This window comes from Dermacentor silvarum, chromosome 9 (assembly GCF_013339745.2).
Source record: "Dermacentor silvarum isolate Dsil-2018 chromosome 9, BIME_Dsil_1.4, whole genome shotgun sequence".
Taxonomy (NCBI): Eukaryota; Metazoa; Arthropoda; class Arachnida; order Ixodida; family Ixodidae; genus Dermacentor; species Dermacentor silvarum.
In genome coordinates, this window is record NC_051162.1 from 98,959,429 (window position 1) to 98,977,154 (window position 17,726).

The 17,726-nt window shown below is 44.2% G+C and overlaps 1 protein-coding gene across 1 annotated transcript in view; it reads right to left on the reverse strand.

Moving 5' to 3' along the window:
* The window catches only part of LOC119464864 (uncharacterized), a 57,332-nt gene that overhangs the window by 9,098 nt on the left and 30,508 nt on the right, over window positions 1-17,726 (reverse strand). Inside the window, exons 4-7 of the mRNA XM_037725757.2 lie at window positions 15,687-15,814; window positions 9,860-9,915; window positions 4,334-4,442; window positions 2,519-2,584 (exon numbers count right to left, since the gene is read on the reverse strand). Coding sequence (XP_037581685.1) covers window positions 2,519-2,584; window positions 4,334-4,442; window positions 9,860-9,915; window positions 15,687-15,814 — 359 coding nt within the window. The remainder of the gene's footprint in view (window positions 1-2,518; window positions 2,585-4,333; window positions 4,443-9,859; window positions 9,916-15,686; window positions 15,815-17,726) is intronic.

Genomic DNA, 17,726 nt, shown 5'->3' on the forward strand with positions numbered 1-17,726 from the left:
ACTTCAATGCATCAAAGTGAAATCAAGAATTGGACATAAACCCGTCTGGTCGGGAACATACATGACAACATTTAAAAGGGAGACCGATCATGAAAGGGCGGTGTCCGTTTTTAATGGTCGGTGTCCGTTTTAATTGTTGTCAATATTTAAAAGCTGGACATCAATATCACAGAGGAGTATACAGGAAGCCGCACTGGTTTTCGATAAGTCAGTCACCCTGTACAAGTACACTCTAATGAATGAAGATAGAAGACGAACAAAAAATCCATCAGCAAAAAATGACTTTTTTAGAAAATGAATGTTAAAAGAACGGTTGATCCCTCTTTCCTTGAATCGGTAGAACACGGAAGTAAAACGTGCCTTCACAGAAGCTGTTGCATGTTTATTGTACGTGAAGAATTAAGTTGCAAGTAGCCATTAGCGGCACCCTTCCACTGCGCAGGGATCCTCGACAATTGCCACACAAGCGAAATTTGTCGAATGACGCGCGACCAGGAAACATCCCCCGGAGAAGCTGCATTGCACTTTCAGGAGCACTGCCCAATTCTGCAGTAAACCATAGGTGTTCGAGAACCGTACAAGCGATACCCAAGGGGCTGTTAGTAAATAGCTTCGTGAACTCACGGTCTGCTGCAGTGAAAGGCGCACGATTTGCGGGTTGGCGACCATGTCACAGGTTTGCTTGGTGCGCGGCGTCCTCTCCAATTGGCGAGAGGCGTCGTGCTGCCCAATCTCTTCGGCGAATACAGCGAATTTTGGTCCAGCTCCGTAGTGTCTTGGGTAGCCAGTTGAGTTGCGACGCGCTCAGCTTCAGGAATGCTTGTGGAAGAGTTTGCAGTGTGCGCCGCGAACACACGAAGGCGTTCTGCTTCACGCTCGCGTGTCTCTTGCCAGACGAAGCAAGATTCTTCCGTCGACGCCGCTGCCTTTCTGCGCCGCTTAGCGCAGCAGTTTTCTTAGGGCCATCGCAAGCGAGGCAATAGGCGGCGTGTAAGCACTGCTGATGCATGTTGAAGCTGCACTCCGTAGGCTCATCGGACGTGAAAGACAAACCATGTGTGGAAACTGCGTCATCACCTCAGCAGAACGCCAACACCACGGCTACACCACGCTGTAACCTGCCCTGCGCTCAAATTACTCAAACACTTTCAGTCGGCATTCGTTAGTGTCATGATACAGTACTTCGCTTCACCGCTCCTTCATGGCGGCTCCATCCTTGCCAAGACAGAGCAGTTTTTACGTGTCCCATCCGTTACTGGAAGTTGATTGTAGACCCCGACATAAATCACTCTCGTGTTAGAAATAATGGTTGCCGTTGTGAAGCTGCACTACGCGGGGAGCATGCGCTAATTTCTTTCTTGCAAAATGATCACTTTACTGTTTTTTTACATCAAGTTAAAAATACCAGATTTATACAACGAAAATTGTAAGAGGACTTAGAGGGTGAGTCTCGGAGGCGATCAAAAATAGGTAATTCATATCTTTTTTTTTTCATAGAGCACAATTTTGAGACATAATACTTAAAGTGTTTCATGAAAAAATCGCAGCCTTCTTTATCACTTCTCTGAAACATCTAAGGAGAAACTGAGCACAAAGCACTCTATTACTGAACGCTCGGAATACTGGTTCTGAGGTTTTCCAGAACAGGAATAAAGCTCTATACTGCCAGAGGTCACATAATGTTCGGCGGACTGCAATATAGGTTCATTGGATAGCTCAGCGCAGAGGAAACATATATCACTTGGCAGTGCAACCCATATACTAATAGATGAAATTTTGTAGAGCATTTTGCTAGTGCAGTGTCCCTGAATAGAATTAAGGTAATGCAGACAAATCCACATGCCTAGCTGCTTTCAGCGATTACGTGTATTTTTTTTCTTTGCCAATCTAATGCGCTGGTTGTGCTGGTGGTGGCAGGGGTGAAGGCCTCCCAGGGAGAGAATTCTTACAATTTGCTACAGTGGGAGAGGGTGGTGACGGCCGAGCATGGACGGGGTTCTCCATCGAGAACGAAAGTCATATTGTGGTTTGTTCAGCTCCGGTTGGACACAGTGCAGCCCAGAAAAACGGGAGAAGGATTTTGCAAATGTGCAACCAATGATGTAGTTGATTCAGAATGATTGTTTTTCACACATTTAAACATAGAGCTATATTACATCTACAAGTGAACCGTAGCCAAACGCATAAATTTAGTTCCAACGCCGTAGAGGAATGGGCTTGTCGGTACGTACGCGAAAAGGGAACAGTGCGAAAAGACGAAAGACAAAAATGGTAACACACACTAGCGCTTTTGTGTGTTCCCTTTCTCGTCTTTCATCTTTTCGCGCTGTTACCCTCCCGAGTATGCACCCTGTGCTCGAGTATGTACCCCTGTCGAACATAAATTTAGAGCTGCGAAAAATGGTCATGAAACTCTCAACTTAAATTTCGGTCAGCTGAAGTACGTCGACATTACCAACGCATACTATTTAGCAATGTGATGCTACAGCTGAATAAAAATCAAATAATTTGTTCATACGAGAAAGTCTTGTTCATTGTCTTAATATCATCCTCGGTGAACTGTATGAAGTGTCTCGTTCCGAATCTGGAAGGCAAGAGAAATGGGATCACATTTCCTCATTTACGACGGACCGTACAAATGAGCAAAATGTATAAGTTCGGGGAAATTTTATTACTTCATTGCTTTCATTTGTATGCAATGGAGGTATGAACTTGAATCTACATGATACTTTTTAAGTCCTTTTTAGTCACTTGTGGTATGTAGCATATTTCTACTCTTTGAGCTGGAATATTCTAAAGTGTGGGCAATATTTCAACGAGAAATCAAAAAGCATATCCGACGAATCGCCAAAACTACACTAAGGTTTATATTATTTGTTTTTGGCACAATATGATATTGCTGAATTGCAGCACGGCTATTTCAGAAGGAAGTTCAATTGAAAATAATTCTGAAGATGACAATAACGTTGAGATATGCGTCCCCAAAATGTGCGACGAAATGCGCTGACACTCCCGTTATTTTGGAGCCTCGTTGAATAAAATTTACAGCAGACTATTACGACCTTGCAGAAGGACAATCCTTCCCTGCGAAACTATTTCGCTTGAGTAGTTGCAATAAGAACTTGAGTTGCCCGTAATTAAAAGCACGAACTCGAAAACGTTATCCGGCTATGGCAAGCCCGTTTGAAACCTTGCCCATACATAAGGCATTCGAGCACTTATTAAGGATTTTTTACGAAGGCAGTAAATTATCCAAACACATTTTAATTCACGTGAGCACTAACATAGCGGTACCACTCTTTTTGCTAGATTTCATCTTAGTGGCATTCACTGCGCTACCAAGGTAGCAGGATTATTTCGCCGTAGTTTGTAAAACATATCTCTAATACTCCGAATCACTACGTGCGTAATTTACGTTAAAATATGCATTTAGTCCACGCACGGTGATCAACGTTTATTATTAGCGGCATAGCCAGCACCTAATTCTAATTAAAATTAAACATGGTGCCTTGAATAGTTCACTGATGACAGCGGGGGGGAAGCTTACGAAAACCTGGCATAACGCTTCAAAAATACACAATAAAGAGGCTTCATTAGCATGTTCCCCCTAGCTTCCCAAGTTAGCTATGGCTGCTGTCTGCTTGGTTGGACACTATCTCGACTAACACACACACACACACACACACACACACACACACACACACACACACACACACACACACACACACACACACACACACACACACACACACATATATATATATATACATATATATATATATATATATATATTTGTGTGTTTGTGTGTGTGTGTGTGTATCAAGGCTTTATGGACGTGGAAGGAAAGTACTGACGAATGGGCTGATATAAGCATTGGACTCTCACCGAAAATAGAACGCGTGTAGGAGAGCCTCTGTTCTGGGAAACAAAGAAAAAAAATATGTTTTCCTATCTATACTTGATCAACTAATGTCGGCTCAACCGGCCTGTTAATAAAACAGTTCATTTCATTTACCGAATGTTTATAACTTTATTAGTGCGGATAATTGTCTGCCACTTCGTCATTGTCTGATAAAACTCTGTTCCCAAGAAAAGTTAGGTTTGCCGAGATAAAAGTTAGTGTTCAGCCTGTTATCTAGAACCAGCACATTATAACTTTTGCTGGCCGTGCCTGATAAAGTATGTGTTTCAGGTTCAACAGGTGCCACTGTTGGCCTTGCGTCAACCCACACCATTTATTCTTTATAAATTCTGACTAGGTTAAAGTAGTGCCAAAGATTTTAAACTTGTAGCAAATTGTTATCAATACAAAGAGAAATGGACGTATGCTTACACTGGTGTCGTCGCTTTCACAGTCTTCCAATAACTACAATTTCCTGGTTTCTGTACTACTATTGCTGCGCTGTTGACATTACTGCAAAAAGTCCCGAACGTGGAGAAAGCTGCAGAGAAAGCATTATTCTGTATTGCGCAACACCAAACTTAAAGGTTCTCATTTATGTAAACTCAAAGACTCAAAAACTTGCCTCACAATTTTTAAAAAGTGTGTGCACACTGCTGGTCGTTCAATAAGAGGCAGAACGCATTTGAAATTGGGGTCAGAATTACGTTTATATTCAGATGTGATAATGATTAGCTGATTTATCCTTGAGTGCTTTTACCAAAAAAGCATTCATTTTATTATGACTCGAGGTAGTAATTGTATGAGTAAATAAAAATAATCTTGTTTAACGAAATAATCGGACAGTTGATGGTCTATAATCGACTTTGCCAGATGAAAAAAAAGATAGCGCAAACAAAACACAGACTGCACAAGGTACCGCTTGTCTCCATACACAGTCGGTGTTTTTACTGCAGCAATTTTTTGCAATAAGGCAACTTACCCTAATTAGACAATGAGATCAAGTCATTTGAGGAGTGTATAATTGATTCAACACACAAAGGCAAGAACGCTGGCATGGGTAATTTCTGCAGCGTAATTAATCGGTGTATTTTACTCGGAAAGCCAAAGCTCAAATGTCTTTGAATTGCCCTTAGCGGATGCCCGCATTAGACGTGACTGTTTACACCTCAACGTGAGGCTCTAAACCATCGTCTTTATCAGAGTGCGATTTCGCTCCGTCATGCTTATAAACAATACGAAACGAATACAAAAACAATACGCTAATAATTATATATTCTCTATAGAAAGGACGGTTTAACGAATGTTTCTTAAACGTGTGGTGTAGCATATATTATCACCCCTTTTTCATGTAAAAATAACAAAACAGGGTACATACTGCAAACGTAAGAATTGCCGTCTCACAGTGTCCGCGACATCGGCCATTTTAAATGATTTTCAGTGGCAGCAAGATAAATTGTAGAACAAATAAAAACAGCTTTATTTCTCAGACTAAGTGTTTTATTGAAACAAATCTGTTTTATAACAACTTTTTTCATTAGCGCCTGCTGGAGGTGCGCGTCAGCAGCAACCGCAGCAACAAGTGACGCGTGGTGTCGTGCAGGCCAGCGTGCTATCGCCGGGTATTTCTGCTTGCGTTCTTGCCGCGCGTCGGAGTTGTTTGCATCAGAACTCTTAGAGCGTGTACATTAATCGACAAAAACAGGTCGAGTCCAATTGTCGGGCTGATACTTGAATGTCGTGCCCATGTAAGCGCTAGCCATTCGCGTTAAACAAGTGTTGAGTCGGACTGCGGCGCCCCTACAACATACAGGAGATAGGTTGACCCAACCTAACCGATTTGAAGGGCACATCTTAACGCGGTTGGGTCGGATTGATAGTTCCGTTTACAGCGATTAACATGACGCACTGGCTTATCTTTGGCCTCGATGCAGGCTGTCGCAACAACATCGACCCGTCAGGTGTTTCTTCTTTTCTTTCTGGGGGTTTTACGTGCCAAAACCAGTTACGAATATGAGGCGCGCCGTAGCGGAGGGCTCCGGATTAATTTTGACCACCTGGGGTACTTTAACGCGCACTACAATGCAAGCAAACGGGCGTTTTTGCATTTCGCCTCTATCGAAATGCGGCCGCCGCGACCGGGGATCGATCTCGCTACCTCGTGCTAGAGCACTGCATGGGCCGATTTTTTCAGCCCTAGCCCGGCCCGGGCCCGTTTTTACGTTGGGCTGCCCGCCCGAGCTCGACCAAACGTGTTATAGCGAGACCCGGGCCCGGAACTGATCTACGTTTCCCGCTTTACCTCAGGCCTGAGCCCTGCCCGGTCCGACACCGAAAAAGACCACCGAGCGGCAATGAAAAAAGTAAAGAAGAGAATGAAAGGAATTTATTCTTAAGGCATAAATACAAGTGATATGCAAATATGAACACCATTTGAGAGGTCTGAACGCAAATACTGGCGTGAAATGTAGTACGAATGACCCTGCCGAGCAGTATCGCCAGCAGTTTCGAACGGCGCGACCTTGATACGGCCGAATCCACTTCGATCGTAGCGCCGCCACATTATTTTTCCGCGTAGGGCGCCTCACTGCAAAGCATGCGCCGCCCCAGCCGCTCGTCCCACTCAACCGTATTCTAGTACACTAATAAAGCCGAAGCGCAGCCACGACCGGTCATGAGCGCAGCGCATGGATGGAGTAAATGGAGAAAGAAAGCTTCTCGTTCCTCCGTGGTGCAGGGTAATGCGCTGCTGCTAGGCGGCCGGTTCAGAACATGCGTGCAATCATGACTGAACGCATTGCCATGTATTAGTCGCGTGACGAATTATCTTAGCATTATGGTTTTACCAATTCGCCTTTGAAGAATCAGCAAGTCGCGAACGCGCTTACACCGCGCTGAAAGCATTAATTACATTGATTTAGGTAAGGAATAGGATGGCATCCTTCGGATTGAGTTGACTTCGGTCTTTGTGGACTTTTACATTCTGTTCAAACAGCGCAAAATACGACGGAAGAAGAAAAGAGAAGTACGCAGGAGCAAAACTGTTAGCTTCCAGCTGCGCCGGGGCAACAGGTTTTTCAGGGTCGAGACGCGCGAAGATAACTCGCTGCATGTTACATGCACACTACGAGGAAGTCCGAGCCCGGCCCGAGCCCGTGAAAAAACGGCCCTACCCGTTCCCAGCCGGCCCATGGGCCGGGCTGGGCCCGGGCTTTCGGGTAAGCCTGAGCCCATGCTGTGGTCTACCTCGTGCTCAGCAGCGCAACGCCTAAGCCACTAAGGCACCACGGCGGGTGCCCCATCAGGTGCGAGTTCTTGTAAACACTGTTAAATAGGACTCTTTAAGCCCGAATTCTGACTCGAACCGCCTCTGTCTGGCTCAAGTTTTATGTAGACTGTGGCTTTCCAGTGGCAATAACCATCTATGCCTATGCTATCGATCTCTGGTTCAGCTACCGTTGCCACCTTGGCCCGTACCTGCACAGCTTGCAAAGATATCTTATTGTGACTTCAGAGTATCTGGGTGACCTTTATTTATAGATATCGCCTGCTTAGTCAGCCGGAATTTCATATCAAGAAAATGCACGTGTCGAACAATAAACTTATTGAACCTCGGTGAGATGCAAATAAACTGCGTGGTACAACACTGTTATTCAGGCACAATTATTGGTGCTTGCAACTATTGGCATCGTACGTATGTAGGCTCTACATAGTACGCCGATGTGTTTCCAGGATATATATATATAAATATATATATATATATATATATATATATATATATATATATATATATATATATATATAGTAATGAAGAAGAGTAGCTTGCGCCTCAGCGGCATCGCCACTGGCATGAGCTCGTGGTTGCTGTCCTTAGCCGAACGCTTGTGACTGCTCCCCGATCGCCTGCGTTCATTGCTACTAAACCTCTTAGCAATATATACATGTAGAGCCTACATACGTAGGATGCCAATAGTTGGAAGCACCGATAATTGTGCCCCAGTAACAGTGTTGTAACAAGCAGTGTTACAACACTGTTATATATATATATATATATATATATCTTTATTCGTGAGGTCTCTCTGTATATAACACAAGAAAGGACCACACATGAGCAATGTTGCTTCAGTCGCACTTAATAATTCATCGACACCCTCCAGAACTTGTGCATGGATGTATTATCTTGGAGGTAGACAAGTAAATTTACCCTATAAACAGTGACTCAATTATTTGTTTCGAAATGAATAAGAATAACTAACACAAACACTGCCAATCGACAAATTGGATAACTGTTGGCATATAGCCGCCCCTATTTTTTATTTCTTGGGGATATTTAGTTCGGAGAGCCACCTTAAAAGCGATATTCTGACCAACAATTTGTGCAATTAATAGCAGCACCGCTTTCCTTCATATTAAAAGAATCCATTACGACATAAAACTGGTACATATAATGTTGACAACATGCGACCTTTTAATTGAAAAGCGGAACATACGGAATAGATTCCGTCATTTTTAAAAATAATTTTCTTATTTATCTCTGCCATTTCTTGAGTGATCGGTCATGTGCTACTTCGCAGGTACTAATCTGTGTTTCTCCTCCAAAAAAGGTGTATATGCCAATATAACCAAATGGTACAAAACGCCTAATTGGATTTAGAGATTTGTCATCCTACACCTCTCATCATGGGTGTTTGTTCCACAGTCATCATGCATGATGACAACGTCAAGATCGCTGGGTCGGCACCTCACAGTGCACAGCCACGTCATTTAGTGTTTGCATTTAGGCATTGCTTTTGAAGGTTTGGTACATAATTCGGCAATTATGCTTCAGATTACGCATTTCAGATTATGCAAACATTTTTACAGTTTACATTTTGTTTATAAAATCTATTGTTCCGCTTGACAAAAGTTTTGTAGCATATATATTCCAACATGTGGGTTGGTTCTGCACAATTTTTTCCGATTTCACTGCTTTAAATTTCTGTCTGTATTCCACGGTGTGAATATTACGAATAATACATGTATTTACCTGTGAGTGAATGATATACGTTGCCAAAGATAATTTTTGACTACTCTTACCGACAACCATATCTTTCGTTTCTCTGGCTATTCAAGCTGTGCGTAGTAAAGGCTGCACCACAACGGCATAAAAGACACCGGCGATTAGCACACAAACTTCTTAAATTTCAATGCAGAAGGTACGGACTTCTGTACAGTTGCTTTCTGCACCCGAGCTGAAGTGGAGCTAGCGCCGAAGTACGCAAAAATAATTCTGAATGCGAGATCAATTTCTCCATTAATTTTAGGATTCGTGCCTTTCAGTGGTATCACTGAAAAGTATCAGTGGCACTGAGCAGCTCAATATTAAACAGCAACTATAGATGGCTAACAGACAACGTAGCCGCATAAAACATGGGTAAAACTGCTTGTATTAATGACACGATGACGTAAATATGAACTGGTGTAAACTTGTGCGGAAACTAATGTTAACCGCAAAGTTAAACGGAAGTGAAAGTGGAAGGAATGACAACTTTCTGTTAGCGAGAGTTTAACACACAACATCGACATGACGCGTGCAAAGAGCCACCAGCCATGCTACTTGGGGTGACCGTCCCACCATCCACTATGTTGGGTACTCCTACTCCTAGGTGTTGTTAACATCACTCATGATACATCATTTTTAACGACCGGCAACAAGAGTACGTGATTTGCCATTTGCTTCGTACGAAAGCACGAGGCAAATGACCTATAAAAAATCGCTTGTCACCTCAAGCCATTGCTGCCTTGATGCATAAGGAGGTAACGTAATGCTATTGCGTTGCTAAATAAGTGGTCAGTATAGATCGTGCTGAATTGTAATTATCTACCGCCATTTTCTTCTTTTCAATACAGTTCTTATCAAAATCTTTAAAGAGCTCCCCACATAAGTTGAGCAATGTATTTGCCTTTCGGTTTGCTTACTTGAAAATACGCCTGGAATGGCTGCACCCATGTAAGCTTTGTCAACTGGTGTCTTCCTGCAAGGAATGTAATAATTCAACTTTTTGAAACGGAATTATAATGCTTGCCCAACGTGTCAGTACCAACGTGTCATAGACTATTTATACCTCCATTCACAAAGAAAAAAAAACCTACAAAAGCACATCGACTGCCCTAATCTGCTAAATTTACATAAACCTGCGAACACGGTAACATGGGCGTGCATACAGATCACGCAGGTAACTTTCATTTAAAGAATAGCCTCGCATGGAAAGAATATCGTGGTTAGACACGTGGTTAATGTGAAGCCGGCCGCAATGTCACCGCGTTTTCATCGCATTGGAGCTTTAGAGAACACAAAGTGGTACTTTGTAATTGGTTATTCGGATGCCTCAATGCACTTGATCAGACCTTGTCAACTCTTAAAAGTCAATGCCCTTTCTCCTTGTTGTATGTTTTGTTCCTTATGGTCGACTTGACAAGTTTCAGAAATCAATGAATAAAACAATGTACATCACAACGAGCTTTGAGAATTATTGTTATGCGAAGCATTTTGCCGGTAGCGGACCACCTAGCATTATTTGTGGTTTTCAAGAGCGTTTTACTAGATGGCGAAATATGTTCATGTATGACGGTCAAGCCAAAGGATCACATGAGCGCTTATGCGATGACAATGTCGTGCTGGCGGAACCACGACAATGTATGAATGTACTCGACTGAAGAACCGTTACAACCACTCCATTCCAACCTTAGCCGACACAAAAAGGCAGTTATGTGTCAGTAAGCGCAGAAAAGCGTTAGCCCCCTTCAGGAAATGGTGTGGTAAACGGGCATAATCACGCGCAATGAAGCAACACATTATTCATAAAGACACAAGCCAACTACAGCGATAAGGGGCACTATAACGTAAGATGATTCCAAACTTTTTGATTCCAATTCCTGCAATCAGCCTCCACGATTGGTCAAAACATTTTCGGGCCACTCCCAACTTCGCCTGTGTGTCACGCGACGTCACAAAAACCGCGATAGCTCCCCATCTGGTATAACGTGTACACACTGATTATGCATGATTAAACCGCACAAAAGAAAAAATAATCATTCCTGATTCGACGCCTTTTCACCATTAGCCCTCTGCTATTGGTCCAATGTTTTCTGGCTACACCCACTTCACCTGTCTGTCAGGCGACCTCACAAAACCGCGAAAACTCACACGTCAAAGTGACGTGTACGCGAAAAAAATGCATTAATATACCGAACGAAACTGAATTTTTTTTTTTCTGATAGCCACAGACTGCCCCTTTCTGAAAGGAATCGGCTGCCCGCCGATCGCTCAGGCCCTCGCTACTCGCACCTGCCGGTGAGAATGTATTTGCGCATGATAAACCTTTTTGCGCGGCAGCAAAACGTTATCGAGCCCTTTCGGCGTGCACACGACATCGCTCTGCGAACTCTTCCTTGTTGAGGATCCATTTTAGCGCCATTCTTATCCTCCCATTGCATGCCGCCGCGATTTTCGACTAGCCACCACAAGCTAAGTAAGGCGAAGCGGACCAATCGGAGAAGCCGGCACCACCCTCTTCATGCGATTATCTATTTTCACTGTGCTGGCTCAGACCCATCGAATCCCTCTCCACTAGACTGTGCTTCTCGCCTCTTATCAGGCAATTAGATAAAAAAAACCGCTGAGTGTACATAATGTTACTGGTTTTGAAAGCGAACAAAGGTGACCTGCTATAAATGAGGGGAGTGTTGGATTGGGTTGTTCAGGCAACGCTGCGGGTCACCGCCCGATGCTTGCGTCGGCGGTTACATAAAATTGACGTCAGGAGTTTGGAATCAAAACAGTTTGGAATCATTTTACGTTATAGCGCCCAAGGTTTGCATTTATTCGCCCATTTCATTCCTGCCTTTGTTTCCTAATGAAAAGTGTCGCACACTACCTGCTCTCAATTTTCTAAGTAAATTGTTCCTATATGTTACACGACGCTCTTCACAATTGTCTCAGATCGTTGATGCACACGAGAAGATCATGCAAGCCTCTGTGGAATAATGGGTACAGCACAGGGCTATTGCCGGGCATGGTTTAAATATTACTACCATATATAATTTTGTACTGCAGATGCCTCAAGTGGGGCGTGGCCGGCGCCTACTTTCCAGAAAATGCCTCGTATGCTGAAAAATAAAGCCTAATCAAGCCGTAATAAAAATTACGGCGGGTGCTTAGAACTTTCAATGAATGTGAAGGCGAGAGCCTAGTTGGACTCATAGCGATGTAGAACGAAGCTCTGAGATCACGCGGCGACGTATACAAGGCGCGCGAGTGCGCTGCCAGAGTGCTACCGCCGTTTCCAGAGCGTTCTACGTTCCTCGTATACCTCCTCCTCCCCAGCGCCGCCGTTGCCCTTTCCATCAACGCTCTCCCGCGCCACCGCTGACATTTTGTTCCTCCCCAGCGCCGCTGTTGGCCTTTCCCTCAACGCCCTCCAGCGTTGAGCGCGAGGGTCATTATAGGAATGGTAGCACATAATTGCATTTGCAAACGTTAGCACTAACCCCATTACTCCTTTCCGATTCCACGCACCGCCTCATATTTACTGTAGTCCCAAAGTCCTCTACCTTGTAATGTTACTGCATTCCGCTTCCCGTTCCTCAAATGGAGAAGAAGGAGCTCAACAAAAACGCCCAATTTAGTCGGCTCTCACTCACAAGGGCGGGCATCGAGATATTACTAGAAGCAGGCATAGAGCCCCTCTTCATGCCACCAGAGAAGTCGCAACTATGCACAAATGCAAAGAGATCAATAACCGTTGATCCAGTCCGAAGAAACATACTCCCGACCCACAACGAAGGGCGGAGAAAAGCGAGAGTGAAGGCAATCCTTGACAACATCAAACGGAACGAAAGGCAAGTCCTCTTCGTAGACGCTGCCAGATATTGGAATCGAGGTGCCTATGCGGTCTCTGTGGTGGACGCCCATGGCTCACTCGTCAATGCAGCCACGGTAGTTACCAACTTCACTCACGAAGCAGAAGAAATGGCCATCGCGGTGGCCCTTAGAAGCTGCAATGGAGCCTCCGTCATTTACTCGGATTTAAGAACAGCCATCAGAACCTTCTCGGCGGCGCTCCTCTCTAGGAAAGCAGCTACGTTGTCAACAAAATCTTCTTCCAAGAAACGGGAGGAGACAACCTCACGTCCCCACACATCAAATGGTTCCCGTCTCATTCTCTCCCACACCTAGCTCAAGAAGACTGAATTTCATCGACTGAGTTGAATAGCCTACCAACATTTTTTTTGCCAATTATAAGAACACTGTCGCTGATTGCTCCCCGCCAACTTCACCGGGATGTTCCACTTAAAATACAAGTGCACTAAGATTACAGCTTCATAATGTGGGTGCGAGGGAAAGCGTGCGAATGTTAGCCGCGAAGTATGATGGCTTGATGCTCTTATGTTTGAGGTTCACGTGACGAAGTTGCACCAGGGTAGGGGAGCGAGGTTGGAGGTTAGCAGGTTAGCGCACGTCTTTTCTTCGGGTCCGGCTGCGACTCACATGTCTGTCTGTGCGACTGAGCGCATACCCGGCCCACGTTAATACATTTAACCCTCAAACCTTATCTTGGAGGCAATCTGCGGCGGGTGAGCGAAGTGTTTGCTCCCCGGTGCCAGATAACCGACAGCGTTGTGACAGCGAGCGATCGTTGCGTGTCATAGAAGATGTGTTTATGTTTGTCTGCTGGCGTGTGACGCCATGCTTGGTAATTTAATTAGTAGGTAAATGTTTACTGTAATATATATGGCTGAGAAAACTACAAACTTTACTTTGTTTAGATTCTAATAAGTTGCTACCACGGTCACGGCTTCGCCTTTCCAGTGAAACTGCAACTTTTTCTGTGAGCGTTCCATATTTCAACAGATGTCTCTTCCCTTCAATGCCATCGCAAATGTAATTTTTTGTCTAACTCCTCATCATTACGTTCTGATTTTGTGACGTCTTGTCATCTTCAACATTGCCCGTCAACAACTACCAACCTCGGTGATCCGCTTCCCCTTGTTGTCCAACGGGGCTACTGTTACTCGTATCGCCCTCTACGTAGAAATGTCGGGTATTCTGTTTCTCATCCCGAAGCTTGCATCAAGAAATCTGAGGTAATATTAACCTGGGGTCTGCGTGGACCAGAGTTAGCCGGTGTCGAGAAGAGAGAGAAAGTGGGGTGTAGGTGAATGCGGGCGGCCCTTGTTACTGTTCTTCCAGAGACTGGAGTGACCGCTAACGTACACTATAAATGGGTGGAGTGTATTGTGTATCACCCCTGTGGGGTGGCCTGCAGGCCGCTACTTACGATTAGGCTGACAGGCACCTCGGACTCAAGATTGTTTTAGGGCAGTCATTTTAATAGTTCACAGTTTTGTGACGCTGCAAATACCAGACCGGCGTTATTATGGGCGCGACTGCAGCCCTATCGCAAAGGCACTCGGTTGGATGCGGGCCCGGGCACACGTCGGAAAGTGCTTAGGCAACACTAGTCCAACAGAGCCCCCGGGATATACCGGGCCCTGGCTGTTGCGTAGTCCGAAGCCGTGCATTACTCTAAAGTGAAATTTAACGTAAAACGTTTTCTCCCCGGCGGACACTAACAGGTTTCTCCCACGTTCCAAAACATCAGTTTATGATTATGTCCTATTAATGCTTCTATGATATGGCACTAGCAATATTATGTCCACGAGATTGGCTGGGTACACAATGTTAGTATCAAATAAAACGCTGCAGCTAAAATGATAAGTGAACATGCATCTTCGAATCGGTAAAAATATTTATTATAGACTGTTTCCACGATGGAGACTATATACTGGAATCGATGCTATTAACATTTTTTGATGAACGTACTAAAAAAAACAGCTCGCTGATATCTTCAGAAAGAAAATCATTCAGCCGGCCGGCTTTAAGAACGTGTTATTTAATTCCAGCCCCGCCTCTGTCTAGCTTATAAAAAAGGTTCTGCGATGTTAGCTCGTACTTAAGATTGCACATATATTAAGCAAAAACCACATGAAATAGTCTTAAACTACATCTTGTGCGGTAGATTACATGCAGTACATGCCATACACTGGATACAAAGAAAGCATTAGATATGGTGGCTCACGCAAATATAGACTCTTAATTGTTTATTGTCAAAGTCAGCTAGCTCTCTATGACGTTTAGCGCGGGATTGAGGTCCCAGTTTCTTGCATTCTCTCCAAGTGACAGCGTGCGATTGCAGATGCTGTGTTGCACTGCACTCCCCACCCTCCCGTTTTAAGCATCGGCCCACATCCTCGAGATATTTCATCGTAGCTGGTAACGCTACGTGAAAACTATTCGACATTGGACCGCCGTTATATTCAGCGCTTGTCAAAGAAGGCACAACAATTCTTCACCGGAGTACAAATGTCATCGTTAGGATAAGTGTTGCTGTCTCTTCCTCCCGAGAAATACCAATGCAAAGGGAAATAGTCGGGGTGGTCGCTTGATTTTTGCCTAAACCCATCATTGGCCACTTTCTGCGGGCAAATGTACGACATGGTTCCGGACAGTTAATGGTTAATTAATCGTTCAATTTGTTTACACGCGTTCCAAGAGCTCATGAAATTCCGAGCCTTACCTACATCAAGTTTTCATTCGATTTTGCATGCATAACTTTAGAAGGAAGCATTTCCTATGTTAGGCAAGAACTGCGGAAGAAACTATATAGGAGACCTCACTGTTCAATAACTATTGGTGCTCGTAAATAAAAAGAAACATTGAGAGCCAAATAAACGGATTACTTACTCTGTGTATAAATAAACAATGCTGTCGTTTGTCAAACCTATACTTTGTGAGTAGTTCTGTAAGCGCTTCAGTGTGGCATTTCCGTCCAGCGCTTTTTCACTGGCCTCCCAGACCTCCAGATCCGTATTCTGTAAAATAAGTGGACCATCCCATGTACGTGCGAATGAGGATGCTTATCCATGCTGCAGAATTAAATCTGCTTTATTGAACAGAGCATAATTGGAAAACACTTTTTCAACTTTGTGGAACGAATAGTGACCATATTAACTAACGTATTTTTATCTCTCATTTTGGCTTCGATATTTTGTTGTCATCGTCATCATTTCACTTGCACGCGCTGCAGATGAAAAGTATCTCCGCTCAAGTAGCACTTTCAGTTAGCACAGCATAAGCTAAACGAGTCATAAGGCGGAAGAATTGCTACTCATCAAAGAATCCAACAATTTGCAACCCACATTTGAATGAAGGTATATATGTCAAATTTCGCGGAACCTTTGAAGGTATGACAGAAGTAAAAGGTGCTTTTTCATGAAAGTTCAAAATACTAGGTAGACGTATTTTCCTTTAATAGAATAATGAAGGTAAAAGCGATGACAAGCGCTTACAAAGCAGATATTTTCAGTGGCTACCACAAGATACCACATGTCATAGCTCTTTCTCAGTTTTATACTCGCTGTTGGCTACGAACGCAACCTACTTGGCTGTCGGAAATCTCATCTAGTCGTGAGAACTGCTGCATTGTTCTCACATGAATGTGTTGATGTATGGATGTTTGCAGTGCCATGCAAACTTCCATACAGTGTGACCTCCGCAGTGTGGTATTGACCTGGTTCTTAAGGTTGCTGGACTTTAGAGGATTCGTGGTGCCCACCGAGGTCTCTGGGCACACAATTCCTTCGGCGGCGAAGATCAAACTACTTGCCCAGCCATCTCGCACTTTACCAATGGTGCCCACTAGGGGTGTTGTCAGCCCGAAAATTTTTATAGGACCGAATTTGTTCCAAGCATTGGTAACTATACAAGGTGGATTATCTATAGAATACTCCATGCATACTTTCTGTGTGCGTGCGTGTGTGTGTGTATGGGGGGGGGGGGGGAGGGGCGGGTGTGTTTTACGAAGGGAAATGTGATAATCTCTGCTGCCCATTGGGAACTAGGCTCAGCACCGAAGTTGGAGGGGAAGGAGGAGCGACAGAGGATAGAAATGGTTGGTCGGTTATGTAGGGGAACACGAAGGAAGACCTCCGCAGTGTGGTATTGACCTGGTTCTTAAGGTTGCTGGACTTTAGAGGATTCGTGGTGCCCACCGAGGTCTCTGGGCACACAATTCCTTCGGCGGCGAAGATCAAACTACTTGCCCAGCCATCTCGCACTTTACCAATGGTGCCCACTAGGGGTGTTGTCAGCCCGAAAATTTTTATAGGACCGAATTTGTTCCAAGCATTGGTAACTATACAAGGTGGATTATCTATAGAATACTTCATTAGGTCACGCAAGTGGGGACTATTTGTCACAACGCCATTCTTAAAGGAATGCTATTAAATGATCTATCAGCATCATTATGACCTTGTGTTCCTTTATATGACAAAATTATTCAACTGCATGGTGTTTGAGTAGATTTCACACTTGTAGTTAAAAGAGGAAAAAGGAGTCATAGAATTAGCGAAAGCAAACATTTTGTGCAAAACGAAAAGGAACACGAATATGAAAAGATGACAAGGTGGTATCCCTCAAAGAAGCCACCCACAACATCTACGACTACCTTGAGGCGGCTCCAAAATCTGACGCCTTCAACCTTCACGGTGTCTTGAAGGAGAGCCGCAAAATCCGCCCGAATCTTGTCTATAAGCCGGGCCCTAGTTTTACTGGCACGGCTTTCGGTTACCTACTCAGGCTCACCCCACACATATTTCATAGAATTGCAATCAAATTAGTTAGGGTGCCCGACGTTCGGATCGGTTCAGCCGTAAAAATTCCCGACAACGTTTGAGTTTTTACGCCTGTATGACAGAGAGCCGAGTCTGCACTGCCATACCTACG